The sequence below is a fragment of the Homalodisca vitripennis genome, unplaced genomic scaffold (assembly GCF_021130785.1).
Source record: "Homalodisca vitripennis isolate AUS2020 unplaced genomic scaffold, UT_GWSS_2.1 ScUCBcl_7435;HRSCAF=15126, whole genome shotgun sequence".
Taxonomy (NCBI): Eukaryota; Metazoa; Arthropoda; class Insecta; order Hemiptera; family Cicadellidae; genus Homalodisca; species Homalodisca vitripennis.
This window is the reverse complement of record NW_025783608.1, coordinates 22,097-38,749: the sequence shown is the minus strand read 5'-3', so window position 1 is coordinate 38,749 and position 16,653 is coordinate 22,097. Positions and strand designations below refer to the sequence as shown.

General features: G+C 33.5%; 2 protein-coding genes across 2 annotated transcripts; both read right to left on the bottom strand.

The window, feature by feature from the left end:
• Nucleotides 1–1,610: 1,610 nt before the first annotated feature.
• On the bottom strand, nt 1,611–10,549 carry LOC124374195 (MKI67 FHA domain-interacting nucleolar phosphoprotein-like). The gene is made up of 2 exons (XM_046832453.1): nt 10,417–10,549; nt 1,611–2,717 (listed from the first exon to the last, which is right to left on the bottom strand). Exon 2 carries the CDS (start codon nt 2,569–2,571, stop codon nt 1,948–1,950), a length of 624 nt encoding a protein of 207 aa, XP_046688409.1. The 5' UTR covers nt 2,572–2,717; nt 10,417–10,549; the 3' UTR covers nt 1,611–1,947.
• Nucleotides 10,550–13,771: 3,222 nt separating this feature from the next.
• LOC124374196 lies at nt 13,772–14,167 on the bottom strand. Its single transcript, XM_046832454.1, has one exon. It carries the CDS (start codon nt 14,165–14,167, stop codon nt 13,772–13,774), a length of 396 nt encoding a protein of 131 aa, XP_046688410.1.
• Between the last annotated feature and the right edge of the window lie 2,486 nt (nt 14,168–16,653).

Here is a 16,653-nt window from a genome sequence, read left to right as displayed (position 1 = left end):
TTAAAAAAATATGGCAAAATACAAAATATTTATTTATAAATATTAACCCTAATATGGGCACTTAGTTCACTTTTAAATAGCAGCCTGTTTTATTATTAATCATATAAAAAAATATCACTTAAGCAATTATGATAATTTTTCATAAGCGATTCACAGAACAGTTTTCAGATTACATATACCTCGAGTATTTCATACTAATTGGCCAGTTTATTTTGCTATTTGTATATCCAGGTAGATTTTTAATACCTCAATAATTTATTTTAGGGCAAAAATAAAATAAGCTTTTTTTAACTGAGCCCCAAGCAGTTTTAATTGAGGGAAATGAGGTTATTCTAGCACCTAATTATAAATCAATATATGGGATTATTTAAAATTTGGAACTGAAATTGGAAAATTTGGAACTGAAATTTAACTTCCTTTAAATTAGAATAAATACCATTCAATATCATGAAAAATGTATTTCATAAGTTAAAACATAATGTTGTGTTTCAGATGTAAATGTATGTGTCAGAGCCTATTTGTCAAATTAATATCATTATTAAAAAAATGTCCACAAGTAAATTGCAACAATTACCTTATTACACATGATGAGCTATTTTGCTATTTTATAGTAGCCGGCTTATTTTGAGTGTAACCCAAAACTGCTCTTAATAAACACACATACATTTCAAAAGAAATATGAACACACATTCATGTTTGGAATGTGTTTCAATAGAAAATGAACTTTTGACAATTCAGTACGTACACAATGCATAGACGGCTCACTAGAATGTCATACAATGTCATATGCTACACATTAAAATACTTCCACGTTATGTAACTTTTGAAAGAATAAATATTAACTGATCACAATAAAATTCATGTAGATGCAAAAAGAAATACACATACTCCTGAAATATCAGGTATTTAAAGCTTTTTTCTATTTTAAATAAGACGAAAGAGCTACAAGGAACAGAACTACTTTTCTATACGTTTACATATTATAGGCTACAGACAAAATCTAAGTATGTCGCAACAATTACGTTTGACATTTCTATAGTTTATTTCCGGACACAACAAATCATTAATTATAATTTTTTTGACTTTAAATACATATTTTTTAATTTTTCACACTATTCTCTAGAGATAAAAATGTATACCTTAAATTTTTCCTACATAAATTTAAGTTAGACATGAATTAGAATTTTGGAGGAATTTATAAATACATCTTTATATACAAGGATTACGTTATATTAGAATAAAAGATGTGTTAAACATGCTTCTGTGCTGTTGGTTGTACTTCCAATGGAAAAATATATAAACAGTTACCTAAAAACATTGTACCACTTCAAGGACAAAGAAAACTAATAAAATGCCATAACTAGATATACGCGTAAACCATTACCTGGCAAATTACTCACAGCATTCAGTGAGTAAAGAGGAGGATAAAATGAGGAAGTTGAGTAATGAGTGGATGACAGTCAACCGCCTACTTGATAATCAGCTAATCTGTTTGTAACACTCACGTCACACCATAGGCTGTGACTGACATGTGGGTACTTGTATTCCAATCTCTTGAATATGCTTACCTCACTGAAACTGATGTAAGGAAGAAAAAAAACAAAACAAAGAAAACGACACATTCTGTTTTATTATAATATAATTTGGCAAAAAGAACTACAAGAAATTGTATTACAATAGTCTTGGCGGAACAATTATTGCTTAATCCAACTAGGACTTATTTTACAACATTTTGGTTGACTTTATAATACTATAAAAGTAATACCTTATTTTACTAAACACTTTGTGCTAAAAGAGGGCAATTTATAATATGTACACATTTCTTAAATCATTAATGGTTGAAGAGAAGTTTTCTATATTAAGGAATTAAAATTATCTTCTTCTTTGTCCATAGTTAACATGATACAATGTATGTATTTAATTAATTTTGTTTCTGAATTCTTTCTCTTAAGAGTTTATATCCTCAAGTAAAACAACATTTGATTTCTTGACATCAAACTTATAATTAACGTCCAGATTTTTCAATCTAGCCTCAAGTTCTTTTTTCTTCTTGATCAAGCTTTTTAAAACCGCGACTTCAGTAGCTAGATCAAGACATCTGTTTTTCTTGATGCGGTTGTCATTCAGAGACTGCTGTGCCTTTTCTGAAACGGAGGTTTTCTTTACATTTGATCTGTTTGAAAATCGAAACAAGTGCGGTTTCTGCTGATTGGGCGGTAGGTATTTTGCTTTGAGTAGACGATTGAACATCGGATAATTGTCCATAGTGAAAGCTGCCATTTCAGCTACTTCTGCATGTTTGAATTCAATAAATGCATACCCCTTGGATCTCCCGGTTTTGCTTCTGGGCACACAAACATTTGTAACTGTCCCGAACTGGCTAAAGTACTTGTCAAGCTGCTCCTCATAGAATCCGTGCGGAAGGTGTGAAAGATATAAAACACCTCTCTGAATTCTTGGATTGTACGTTTTCTTCTTTTTCCTTGGAATCCTTCTGGCAACTGGGTTCCTCGTGTTAACTGCCAACTTGCTATTATTTGTGGAAATGTTGTTTTTAACTGTATACTTCATATCTGCTATTTACTCTTGCAACTTAAAGTAAAATTATATGATAAAATAATTTATCAATAAGAAATGAGGAAGATACTTTGATAACAAAGTGTATAGATATGTTTTACACTCACGTCCTTGTAAAACTCCGTTATCGCTGTTTCTGCCTGTAAACACAATAAATACCACTTATTTAAACTTTTTTTTAATCTTTGTAAATAAATCCAAACAAGCTACGGCATGTATAATATTATCTACGTTCAGTAAAATGTCTTATGGAATAAAACAACAATATAAATTAGCTTTCATTTCTCTGTCAGTTAATGATTATAGTTAACCAACCCTAGAACAAACAATCAAATTATGTCGATCTGACACGCACCCGTTTCAACAGTTCATATAGTACATTTTAAGTCATCACTACCACCACTATTTATATACCATTTCAAATATTATGAAACAGGTGTCTATCTATTTTGGTAAAGACCAAAAGATATTTATTTAGTCACAAAAGGTATTTATTTTGCTAGATAGTGTTAATTATTTATAAACGAAATTGTTGTGGATCTTTTTAAATTGATATGTTTAGAAATATGATTGTTTTATAAGTGAGATATGTTGTAATTAGTATGCTAAGTTCAATATATAGGCTATTGTGCAGTGCAGTGAAAATGTTTTGGAGCTACCATATTAGTGATATATCATGGGCATGGTTTATTATGTTGGGCTATAGCTTGTTATAGGCTCTCATTCCAATGTCCTAATATTTTGCTTTTTTTGACATTAGAAAACTTTTTGACCTGTCAGTCAGACAACCTAAGCCTTGTCAGTGACACCTAGATTTTTTTCTTTTCTGGAACCCAAAACTTCCAATATTTCAGAAAAAGTTCAAATATTTTAAATTGATTGTAAAATTAGTGAAATATTTCCGTACCAAAATTTACATATGAAGTAACTGGTTTTTTCAAAACCTGTCGCTCTTAACACCACTTTACTCCTATGCACCAACAAGCCTACACTTGCAGGGTACCAGGTAATTATTATGAATTTACTTATTATTTTATAGATCACACAGTTCTCTGGTATATTTTGCAAACACTTAGTGTAAAAATTATATTTTTTGCTAATTATTGAAAAGTATAAATTGATTAATAAAATAATATATTTATTGTTTTGTAGTACATATAATTCTATAAATTTTGGAAACATTACTGTAATTATGGTTTTTGAAAATGTTTGAAACTAAACCTACCCCTTAGTAACAAAACCTTTTGTGTACTATTAAGAGGTTTTTACGATACATTTAATTTTGTTTCAAGATAACCTGGATACCATTGTATATTTTCTGAAACTAGATAAAATAAAGAACAAATTGGTTATATCAGATTCTAATATTTATTATATTACCACACTTTACCAGATGCAGTCCCACCACTTCAAAAAGGAAAGTTGTATTTTTTGTGATTTATGCCTAATGTGTTTTATAGCATAATTATTTCCACATTCTCCTGAAAAAATGCATTACACATACAGGTTTATAGTAAAAATCTATTTTTACAACATTTTTCAAGTACTGATACAAAACACTCAAAAATTGCCTACCATTTGAGGAAAATTACTGCCAGATTCAGGGTTAAAGTATGATCTAAGATGTACAGAAATATTTAGTATCTAAAGAAATTTTAAATAAGCAGCTGTCCATAAATTTTTTCATAAGAAAATGTATTAAATAAGAAGAGGTATTTTGAACAAATGGTAAGTGGTAAAATTGTAAAAAATACAAATTTACACCTTACTTTGTATTAATGAAAAACCAAAAATGTAAAATGCCAAAAGCCAAGTAAAAATATCCCTGACATACCAAATGAAGTTGAGAAAAGATGTAAGAGTTTTTAGAGGAAGATGAAGTAAGCAGACAATGTGTGGACAAAAAAACCAGGTCACAAAAAATAAACTGAAAAATGCTATCTAAATTTATCTATATCTACATATTTCTTTAATAGTAGGGGGACCCAAGCGGAAATTTTTTGTGTTACTAGAGCGTGTCAGAAAATTATATGGGGAGGAACGTCGTACCCTGTAATGTACCCCTAGCACATATGAACCTTTAATATAGGGGTCTGCATTGAGGGCAGACCGTCAGACTAGTAAAAAAAATCGATCCTCAGAAAAACTCATGCGCGTAGATAAATACAAGGTAAGTTAAGTACATGTAGAACAGTGTAGATTTCTATAATCTGACGATTTAAGCGTGGTATAAGGAAAGAGGCAAGTCACAAAGGCAAAAAAAAAAATACGTTACCTCGAAATACTCAAGCCCGATTGAACTTTTTTATTTTGAAGGAAATCTTTTAAGGATTACGGAAAAAATATAATCTGACGATTTTCATGTGGTGAGGTAGCTAAAACCATACATAAAGGGTGGAGCGTACAGCCGCTGAGAACTGTATATTTTCAACTCTGCGCCTCTCTTTCCTTCTCACTCTTTCTCTGTCTTTCACTCTCTCACACCATCTGCCGCCATAATGCCATCTCAGCTGATCACAATAACAACGTGTTTTTGTAGAAGTACGTTTTTAATTATTTGTTTGATTGTTCACTCATTTATGTTACAATAATGAGTGATATAAGTATGAAATGTGTATTTTGTGGAAAAGAAACGTGAAAAAAAAACAAAAAATTTTTTTTTTTCAAATGGTCAGATGAACAATATTACTCCACATTATTGTCAGATTATCATTTAGAACGGTCAGGACATCGAATTGAACTGCCTGTATAAATATCTGACGCACTCGAGTATTTCAAGACCGCATTTTTTTTTTTTACATTTTCACAAATCTGTCATGACTTTCGATCACATCCAAATCGTCAGTCATTTAAATAGGATACTTTTTTTAGTTTACTTAACATCTGACACGCTCGAATAACTTTTTTTCTTCTTTTTTCTATCCCTTTTTATGGCCACCGTCCACTAATTACTCGTCAGATTAATATCGCTCGGTTATCAGAAAGACATATAGCGCGTATACATTATGAATGTCTGACGCGCTCAAGTATTTCCATGTGAATGTTTTTTTTTACATTTTTGAAAATTTGTCCACGCTTTTCTCCACACTGAAATAAAAAAACTTAACATAAACTTTTTTCGTTTTAAGACTTAATCTTCACAATCCTATAGGCCCCCATGACGCTTTATTAGTAACTGCAAATTTAGCATCCAGGGCTCCCCTACTATTAAAAACTTGCATATGAAATTTGCTTCCTACTATAAGGAACATAAGAAATTGACTTTTTATCTTTACAAACATAGACCTTTATAAATTTAAATAGCAGATTGCCAAAATAGGAATACTTGCTTATGCCAACTACCTACTAATATGTCACTGGTTGTAATTAAATTACATAAAGTAGGCATTAACTGTTAAAGAACTCTTAAAATAACTTTTTGAACACTATTACATGTGAAGGAAAACTTACAAAAATAATAATGATTCTTTATTTGTTGTAAACCACATATTGGTATTGACAACACCATTAAAAGCAACAGAACAGTTCACGGTTTTGTTAAGAAAACTACATATAAGAGTAGATCATACACAGACCACAAATAACTAGGTAATATGCGTAACTTAAAATTATTGGAAGAAGAAGAAAGATTCCCTAATTGATCACTAAAGACAACTTAAAGGCCTACAAAATTTATGAAACACTACACAATACAACAGGCACAAATATTGAGCAATACAGAACATACAGATTAAGCATTGTATGGTATAACATAGTGTAACTTTGTCAGTTATAGCATACTTAATATTGTCAGTTATACCATAGTGTGCTGAAAAGTGACAACTACAACATATATTTAAAAAGTACTTATTTGGTAACCTTGAATAAAAAATTGGATTTGCTTAAGTTTTTTATCGAGGTAACAATAAAAAAAAAAGAAAACCATACAACTTTGACATATTAGATCACCCCATATACAAGAAGTTAAATAAATCTAAACTTATTTCAAAACGATCATTGAAATAGAGATTTGCAAAATGAGATACATATTGACCTACCTTTACATTTTAAAATCATTAGAAAAATGATTCATACCCTCCCCCCCCCCCAACAAAGTGCCATTTTGGGGTTTTTTTTTAGTGTTGAAAATTATTTTTTCCAAAACTATTGTGATGAAACATGGAGTTGTTTATTTAAACGAAGGAAGTAATTTCTCGGTTCAGCTGCTATAAACTGCATACAAGTGGTCCACTCACACTGTATATTCTCACTCTAAGTATGCAGTATCAGTTTTTGTACTGTTGGTGACAGTAACCTAAAGCTGCTTCTGCAGTTTTGAACATGTGGTTTGTTTGTGTTTGTTAAACATAGTTCAGTTATATCCGTCCAAAAAGAGGAAAGTTGATAGTGAGTGCTGTATGTTTAATAAGTAGAGTATACACTACTTTGTGTTTTATTTATTTAGAAAATAAATCGGTACTTTGGGATTATACCGACCACACCCAGACATGAATCGTTATTTCACATTTCGTTTCTACTGATTACTAGATTAGCGTAGAACAATATTTCGTCAATATAAAACAGGAATTGTCTTATCGCAAACCCCCCCCTCCCCATCCTCAGACAGAGGTCAAAGTCGAGCGTCTAGTAGATAACGTGATTGCAGTCTCGCCGCCCGTTCAGCTGGTGCATCGCTTTGTGTTGTGTACTTCCGTGTTTTACCTCTACATTTCTCCAAACACAAAAATTCAACAAAAACAATCATTTACCAAACTAAACTCTTTATTAAAAAAACACTAAAAACTTGTTTTTATTCTTGATCACATTCCGCCACCCAAAATGTTTCTATAAATTTCTATTTTTGTGTTCTTCATACTAGTGTGGTCGGTATAATCCCAAAGTACCAATAAATCTGTATTGCGTTAGTAAAAACATGCACTGAAAGAGCACTCAATTATGTCTCCAAAACCAACAAATATTTAATTAAATAAGTTTGTCTCTAAATACATTTGCACATCAAATACAACATATAAGCACTGAATGACATTAGAAACCAGTTTGAGAGTGTCTGTAAGAAATTTGAGTGGTATTTGATTCCTTTGTATGAGTGTCACTTCTTTTGAGACATAAAAAAATTAAAATATCATTCTTATGTATCATACTCATTTTCATTAATCATTATAATAGATTGGACTGTGGAACCTTCAGTTAAAATGTCTGCAAAAACATCAAACTGCATATGACACTAGAATACAAGTAATAGAAAACTTTGTTCAAAATGAAGACAATTCTTGAATGTCTTATATGTATGAAAATCAGTCTTATCCCGTAAATGTATCAATAGCCTATTTTATGTCAACCATATAAGACAATAACAACGGCTGCAGTATAGTAAATGGCCACCACCACATGTCAGTGTACCAAATTATCAATTAAAAATACCTAAACGACTGAATTAAAAAACATTATAATTATTTACAATTAATTATCGCCAGCTCTTTTTAATATATTGCATAACAATATTGTTCCAAATTAATCAAAACAAAGTAAAATCAGTTGGATGGTATTTGAGTAAAGACCAGATAAATTATTACTCTTTTTACATACAAACAGCTGAACTATAAGCTTACTAGGGTAGGGTACGATAAGCGGACCCGGTTTTTTATATCGAAGAATGTAATCATCGATACCTAATATTCGCATCTCTAATCCTATACTATCAATCGATATAAAAGTATCTATAGTAATCAGTAACAATCATGTTTTAAATTAAAATATGAATTTAATATTTACAGTGATCAAACAAATTATTATATCCAAAATTAGGGAATCTGAAGAGGACCATATTTGCTCTTCTCACAGTTACAGTTGTTTCTTTCCCACAAATTTCACATAATTGTTTTTTCAGTACGAGTCCAACATGTTGGTCACGAAAAACATGTCTTATCATCTTTCAAAGCAATGTTGTGTAGTTTTCTAAAATTGATTGCCATTTTTAATAATCAAATGTTACTTATATAAAATTGAAATATTACCTTACGAGTATTATTTGAAAGTGTTTACAGCTGTTGATATAGATTATTTAAGTTAATTGTTCAAAATAATTAATCAGTATCGATTGATTATATCAATGGTTATGGTTAAGTAATATCGTTTGCCAATTTAGATATAAAAAACCGGGTCCACTTATCGTACCCTAACCGCTTACTGTACTTCTAAATACCTATAACGTAACAGTTCGACATTTTGGTTACAGTACTTTAGATAATCATGAATATATATGATTTGATTGTGAAGGTGGCCACTTATTATACTGCAGTCACAAAAACAATGACCTTTTCCATGAAAGTGACAGCATTCACGAAAAGTGCTATTTGATGTTCTCATTAAAACTTAAAAGTAGTATGTATTAGGCTACTATCTTATTGCAACATAATGGTGTACACTTATAACAGAGTGTAGACAGAATAATTGGTACTTTGGGATTATACCGACCACACCAGTATGAAGAACACAAAAATATAAATTTATAGAAACAAACATGATAGAACGAAAAAACAACTGTTTAATTACAAGCATTTCCAGGTATTGTGATCGGTATTGTTGTCGCTGTTATCTTATCCTTCTCGATAATCCCGATTAGGGCAGGGCGCGGCATCACATGATTTGCACGGTACATAATTGCCTTTCCATTACAATTCAATTTATATTTCTGATCAGCCCCTCTAGAATTTGATATTTTACTGATAGGTACTATCTCGAGGGATGTTTTTCTTTCGTCGACATCAGCGCGGGCTTCGGCAGCACCTTAGGTACTCAAATCGCCACTCAATTTGACACTGCAACTCGTATTGCCGACCGAGGTTGGCAACCGCCTTTGATCTTTACCGACTTCAGTCGGAAAACCAAATTTTGGTTGCCAACTCGTATAATCGGTCTGCAACTACAGATGGCAATGCGAGTTGCAGTTGTTTTAAGGAGTTCGACTAAAAATTGCAGATAAAAGTCTGCAATCATTAGTTGCAAACTCCGGTGTAAACGCGGCTTAAGACGTGTAACTAGAGTAGACACAACACCCATATTCAATATTTATTCTACAAATCAATAAAACATGTTTTAAAAGCCTATATTAAAAAAAAATTACAATTTTGTATTTAAACTAAATGCTCTTCATATACTACAGAAAGAGTCATGAACAAAATTTATCAAAAACATTAAGCTCTGCTGTAGGGTAACAAAAAGACAATCAAAATTAATAACATCCAATACTGATGAAGATATAAATATCCAAGAATAGATTTTCCTATGTTATATAATAATTAAATTGTTTAAAGTTATATTAAAATAAGAGAGGAATAGGTCTGTCTCAAAATAATGTTTGTCTCATTATGTTTGGAAAAAAATTGGACAACTACAGCAGAAAGAATACTTACTCTGTTCAAAGAGTTTGGGCAGTTGTATTCATCACAACTTTAAGTGATCAACCACAATAAAACAACAATGTTGCATAACTACTCCTTGCCCTTTACTGAGCCTAAAACAAGCTGAAGAACTACCAGTGTTGAACTAACAATTAATGAAGACTGGGAGGTTATAATATATACAAATTAGGTACAATATATACAATTAATACGTGTTGTCTAAATAGGTATATAGCTGAAAGTATAAACGGGAAAATACTATTTGCTACCACTTAAATAAAGACAACAAAAACAATTTTGATCGTCTGGTTGCTGTTTACCAATGACAGAAAGAGAACATATGAACAGATAAAAACATTCCGCTTGTGCAGACAAACAAATAGAATTATAGTAGATGATCGTTATTGTTAGATATAATAGATTTTGATAACTGACTTACCTTTAAATATTAGGAAATAAAATTCAGTCCAATTCACCGCACGTTGTTGATGCTTCGCTATGCACCGAACGAAACAAATTGTAACACAAACACTCCCCCGCAGTCCAGCACCTGTGAGTCTATCTACAGACAACTACACCTGCTGTTAAAATGAACACTGGGCCCAGTGTTTCCACGTTCATCACGACAATTTTCCCGACAAACTAAAAATACCTCTTTTCTCTCGTGAAATATTTTAAATAAAATCTTCGTTTTGAGTTCAAATATTGTTATAGACCACGAGTCTTTCTCTTTTCATGAGTATATATTTTATTTTATTTCAATGGGCAATAACACTTTTTACTATATTTAATATCTTTGACGACTTTAACAATATGAAGAAACGATGTAACTATTAACAACAAAGTTATCTGACAATAACAACCATAACTGATATATGATATAATACAATTTGTTGATATAAACAAATAGTCACAAACGTACATACGATCAAGTAACTTCCATAGATAATAAATAAATAAAATAGTATAACTAATATGAATATAAACCAAAATATAAACTTGTGAAAAATCTTATAGTTTATCTGTACATTAGTAATTATAAACAAATAAAGACCAATACCATAAAAAACTATAACAATAATAAATCAACAATAAAACGACCAAAGTAACAAGAATAAAGCTGTATATAATACTCTAAACAAGAAACGAAAATATGCTATGTAAGTTAATAATAACAATAATTTTAGAATGACAGTTACAACAGCTAATATAACAACAAATTAACCAATCTCATACAGTAAAATATTCTTTATTTTAAAATACATCAAGTATTGAAATGGTGTTAAATAAAATGAAATAGAGACTAAATAAAAAAAATTATGGTTGCCTGTAAAGTCGGTTTTACGGGCGAAGATTTTACGTGACAACGTCTTTTTCTCGGTAGAATATTTATTGATATGAATATTATTAATTGCACAATAGGAACAAGGAATTGAATGAAAATAAGAATTGCACAAATTTTAACTATAGAAATATATTTTGTTTACTAAAACATTGTACATAATTTGAAATTAATTAAAATTTGTTATTGTAAATGGTAAAGTTGAATAAAACATTTACTAAAATTGGAATTTGAAATTCTTGCTAAACACAGTTAAATTCTAACTCCGCGCGTGGTGATTGGTCGGTTTAGTTCGTTTGTTTGGTCGCACTGTTATGACAGGTTAGAGGTTATAATTTGTTATTTTAAATGTTTGACTAGCAATACGCGCTGTTTCTTCTCAATCGACTGAATTACGATTGATTGCAGAGTGATTTAAACTAATAATTTACTTAACACTATCAACATTTGTCAATAGTATGACATAAACCTATAAACTCAGTTTCTCAACTTTTGTGTCAATCTAACAATTAATCAATCAATCATAGTTTACGATAATGAAATATCAACGTACAATTATTTACCTTTATTGTTGTAGTTGTTGTAAATGACGAATCTAAGCACTCCACATTTTCACGAATAAACATAGTTATCTGCTTTATCCCGTGCGGCGGACCCACAGTTATCTGCTTTATCCCGTGCGGATCCCGTGCGGCAGACCCACTGGACGGGCATCGTAACGTTTACCGGGCGTTACACTTTTTCATGAGTGACTCCGAGCCGCAACCTAATTTAAGACGTTGTCACGTCAATATTTAAGTTTATCAAGTTGCAAGTCTTCTTGCAATGAACTCGTTGAGTGTATAAAAAGGATTATTGACCAACCAAGTAGTAAAAGCAGTCTTCAATATTCTCTTGTTTAGGCATATCACTTCTTCTGGCAGAAAGGTTGTAAAGTTTCACGCCCAAGTAGGAGTATTTCTTATCACATTGGGAGAGATGATGAGCTAGTAAGTAGTAATGTGTGCCGTGTCTAGTAGTATACAAAACACATAGTTGTATTCATCAGTATACAAAATTACTTCTTTTATGTAGGGTACAGGTTTACTATTGTCATAGTCTCCAGGGCCCTGCAAGCTTTTCTACAACTTTCTCTGAAACCCAAATAAGGCAAGGCTCTTACGGCCCTCTTTTACAATATTAATAATCTCTGAATATTTTTTGCCGAGGTTCTTCCCCGTACCGCTAGGCCATATTTGAGATGTGTGTCAAATACAGAATAGCAGGCAAATTTTGTAGTAGACATGTCACTTACAGATTGTGTGCGTTTTATCACATAAAGAGAGGAATTTGGTTTAGAAAGCAGATTGTCTATGTGCTGTGACCTGAACAGACCCTCATCGACAACGAGTCCTAGAAAATTGCCCTGGGCATTCCTTTCCACTCCGGGTATTATTTGAACTTCTTCACATCTCCCAAAAGCTACTTAGCTTGTTTTGTCTTGATTTACCACCAAGTCATTTGAAAGGCAGTATTGATAAGCTATGTTCAGTGCTGTGAATTAAATAACGTGTAAATCATCTTTATGTCCACTCAGGAGCACGGTGATATCATCAGCGTACATCGAAACTGTGCAAACTTTGTTAAGATATTCTGGTATGTCATTTATGAACACTGTAAAAAGTACTGCTTGCAATATATACTTGGGACACTCCTCGATTTACAAGTAGAGACCAGAGACTTTTCAAAATCTAGATCTTCTAAATTTTCGTAGTCCATCAATTTGGTCTTTACTTTCTATGATTTTGAACCTATTATAGAGAACCTGTATTAGAGAGGGAGAGTTTGGTATTCAAAATTATTGTTGAAGAAATAATGTCTGAAGTGCTTGGAGTCTTGGTTAAAATTTGATCACTTTATTCTCGATCTGACTGACAAGTCTGTCGGTTTCCTCTACGTATAATACAATGCCATTTTCCAATTTCATGATCTGACCATTTTAAAGCTTTTTTCTAAAATTTTTTGACTACCTTCCTTCTTGATACCACTTTTGACATTTACTTATACATTTTATACCTGAAAACCTGACACCAATATCAAAGTTGCCATAGGGATATATTGAGAGAATTTTTAGTGCAGCTAAGTACAGAATAAAACAAGCTATTGCAAAATCAAGTTTAGGTTAAATGTAATTATAAATAAGTAATACAGTTGTTACAATTTGAAGTATGTCAAATTATAAATCATCATGTCAGTATTTTGATTCAAGGTTTTTTTTTTTTTAGGGAGAGGAAGTAAAATGCATTTACGCACACATGTGGCCAGCCTGTAGTGTGGGACTCTCACAAAGTGGTAAACTACCCACTAAAAACCTCCTCTATACTTCAGGATCCCAACCCGGAAACTGTTTGTCACATTACTTCAGGTTAGGTCTGAATTTTACCTAAGCACTCAGGGCTCGCGCCTATCCAGCCTATCCTATGCAGTCCGGTGAACCGGTCTTTCGCATCAAGAAAAGATAGGACTGAAAATATCCATGACCGGTGAGAAACTGGGTGAGGTAATAGTCCACCTCACCATGTCGCCGTTTCACCCAGAGCTGGACCATCGGTATCAGCCGTGCTGTCCAACGTCCTCGGGTCTCTTGATCCCACAACTCCTGCCATTGCCGGTAGGTGCGGGTGCGCTCTTCTGATGTGGCACATTCCTTGCCGATCTCGCCTTTTCGCTGGTATATTGCTTTCCTCTCCTCAGCCAGAAGTTTGACCGGGATGACTCCAGCAATCACCAGGACGGCAGGCTCAGAAACTGTACGATATGCTGATGCGACTCTGAGAGCTGCTTGTCGCTGCACCCGAGCAAGCCGCATCCGATACACCTCCTTATTTAATCAAATCAAATCAAATCAAATCTTTAATTGCTCGTCACAATTACACATTGTATGGCAAACGTCAGAATTAATTATAAATTTAAGACTCGCATTCCACATTACCACCACGTCCAAACTTACATAATGTTCATGCATTCCAGTCTCATTCATCCATCGCCAATCTCAACCCACTTCCAGCGCTGGTGTCAGTCATCGAATTGGGCGGTCTCGCCAGAAACGCCAGAAACTCGTCAACGCTGTAAAATGCATTGACACGAGGAAGCGCTTAAGACGAGCTTTTTGACGCCTTGGGGCGTTTTGGGCGTTTGTAATAGAGATTTGGCAAACTGTTGATAAAATGAACACCTGCCTGCGAAGGCAGCAAGTGCTCATAAACCACCGTTCTGTGTCTTCCAGTAGTACGGTTGTAGTTATCTCTGCCTCTTAGTCTCATACCCGTGTATGTCACGTCCCCTGGTTAGGGCCACATTTAGACAAACAGAACAAAGATTTTCTAAAATTGTAGAGACTGGGCAGAGTCAACAGTTGCAAAGTTTTGAATGCTGTCCTGCACGACTCTCTGAAATTTCAACTTTGCGATGATTACGAATTGCTTTTTTTTGCAATTTGAACACCCTCAGGAAATTATTGCCTGTCGGGCCCCCCACAGGCCCCCACAACACCACTCCATAGGAAAGGTGAGAGTGAATTAGCCCATAATATGCCGCAATCAATACCTGACTGGGGCAGTACCGGGCCAAGGACCTCAAAACATATATTCCTGAGGACAGTAGGCACACACATGGTCAATGTGATTATTTCCATGTCAACCCTCGGTCGAGGAGTATTCCAAAGGAATTTGCGGAATAGACTTCTTCCAATATGGAATCTGCCCAACATGAAGGCTGACCCACTGGGACGCTTGACCGCAATTCAAGGTTGGAGGCTATTGAAATATTGCACATTGGAGCCAGTGCTCCAAATTTAAGCACGTTGGATTCCGAAGAATTCGTTTGAAGTTGAGGCTATTGAAATATTGCACACAATTGTTGATATCGACAAAGGATTTGAGTACTCCAAACCTCGTGTGTTATCTCTGAAACAGAGACTTGTTGGTCATCTCAGATTAAGCTGCACACTTGCACAATTTTGCCATGCAGCACGCGATGTACGTCATTGACGTAAACAGGAAAAGGATTTGATTCTAGTAAGCCCCTGAGGGACTCACCATAACTCAGTTGGATTGGTTTAGAAAGTTGGTTTTGATATCTGGACCACTTGAGTACTCTGACTTAAAAATGATTTAAGCCATAAGAGCGGCACACCTCGAGGCCTATGAGAGAATGTAGTGTGTCAAGCAGTATTTCATGGTCAACGCAGTCGAACGCTTTAGCTTTAGACAGGTCTAGGAACACACTTAATGTGTGATCCTGTACGTTGTTCTAAGTCCCTCTACAACCATATCCAACCAGACTCACCACTGCGTAGATTTATTTTTCCTGTCAATCCAAATTGGTGTTCAGGATAAGCTGGTTGTTTTTATTTAAGAAATAAAGCATTCTCGTTAGAAAAAGTTTTTCAAATATTTTGCTCAATAACAGCAAAATTGAGACGGGCGATAGTTATTTATTGAACAGGGGTTTTCTTCGTTTTCTTGAAAATTGGATGCACTTTTGCAATTTTTAGGAGGGAAAAACTCCTGAGTTAAAAAGACAAATTCAATTGAGTCAGTGGTTTCACGATATGGCCTTGAGCATTGTTTTACTAAACACACATGATCTCGATTCTCATTTGATTTTTTTTAGCTGGTAATTGTTGAATGATTTTCTTTATACAGGAGTCAGAGCCATTGAGGCTGTTGGACTCTGTCTGCGCGTGGGATTCCCCTGTTGGCAGCGATGGACGAGGGCCCGTCCACAAGCAACGACGCAAAAAATCCGTTAAACTCGTCGGCAACCCTAGAAGCCTTCACTCACTAGGGTGTCCCCAATTTTTGACTGTGATTGATTTGCTTGGATTCGTGATGTTTATTGTTTAATGATGCCCCATACAGTTTTAGAAACGTTTTTTGAATAAATAATTGATTTTGAGACATCATACGCTTTTGCAGCTTGGATCACCTTTCATATAAATTTTTTTTATAATTTCGAAAAAAAATTTTGAACTGTTCATTTGACGTTTTTCTGTTTATTTCGGATAAAAACTTGAGTTTCTCTCTCGAAACCAAAATGCCTTTAGTGATCCAAGTATTATTTTACCTTCTTAGGACGAGGTTTGATCATTTTTGTAGGGCAGCAGGTGTTTAGATGGAAATTCAAACATTCATTGAAAATTTGAAACTGCTGCTCTACTGGGTGTGAAGAATTTAAAAATTCCACTTTTCTTTTGAAAGGGAAGAGTTGAGGAGAGCAATATTTTTTCTGGGCCTCGTGTCTCTTATTGTTTTGGTAATTCTTGGTTCATTCGCGATTTGTTTTCCACTAATG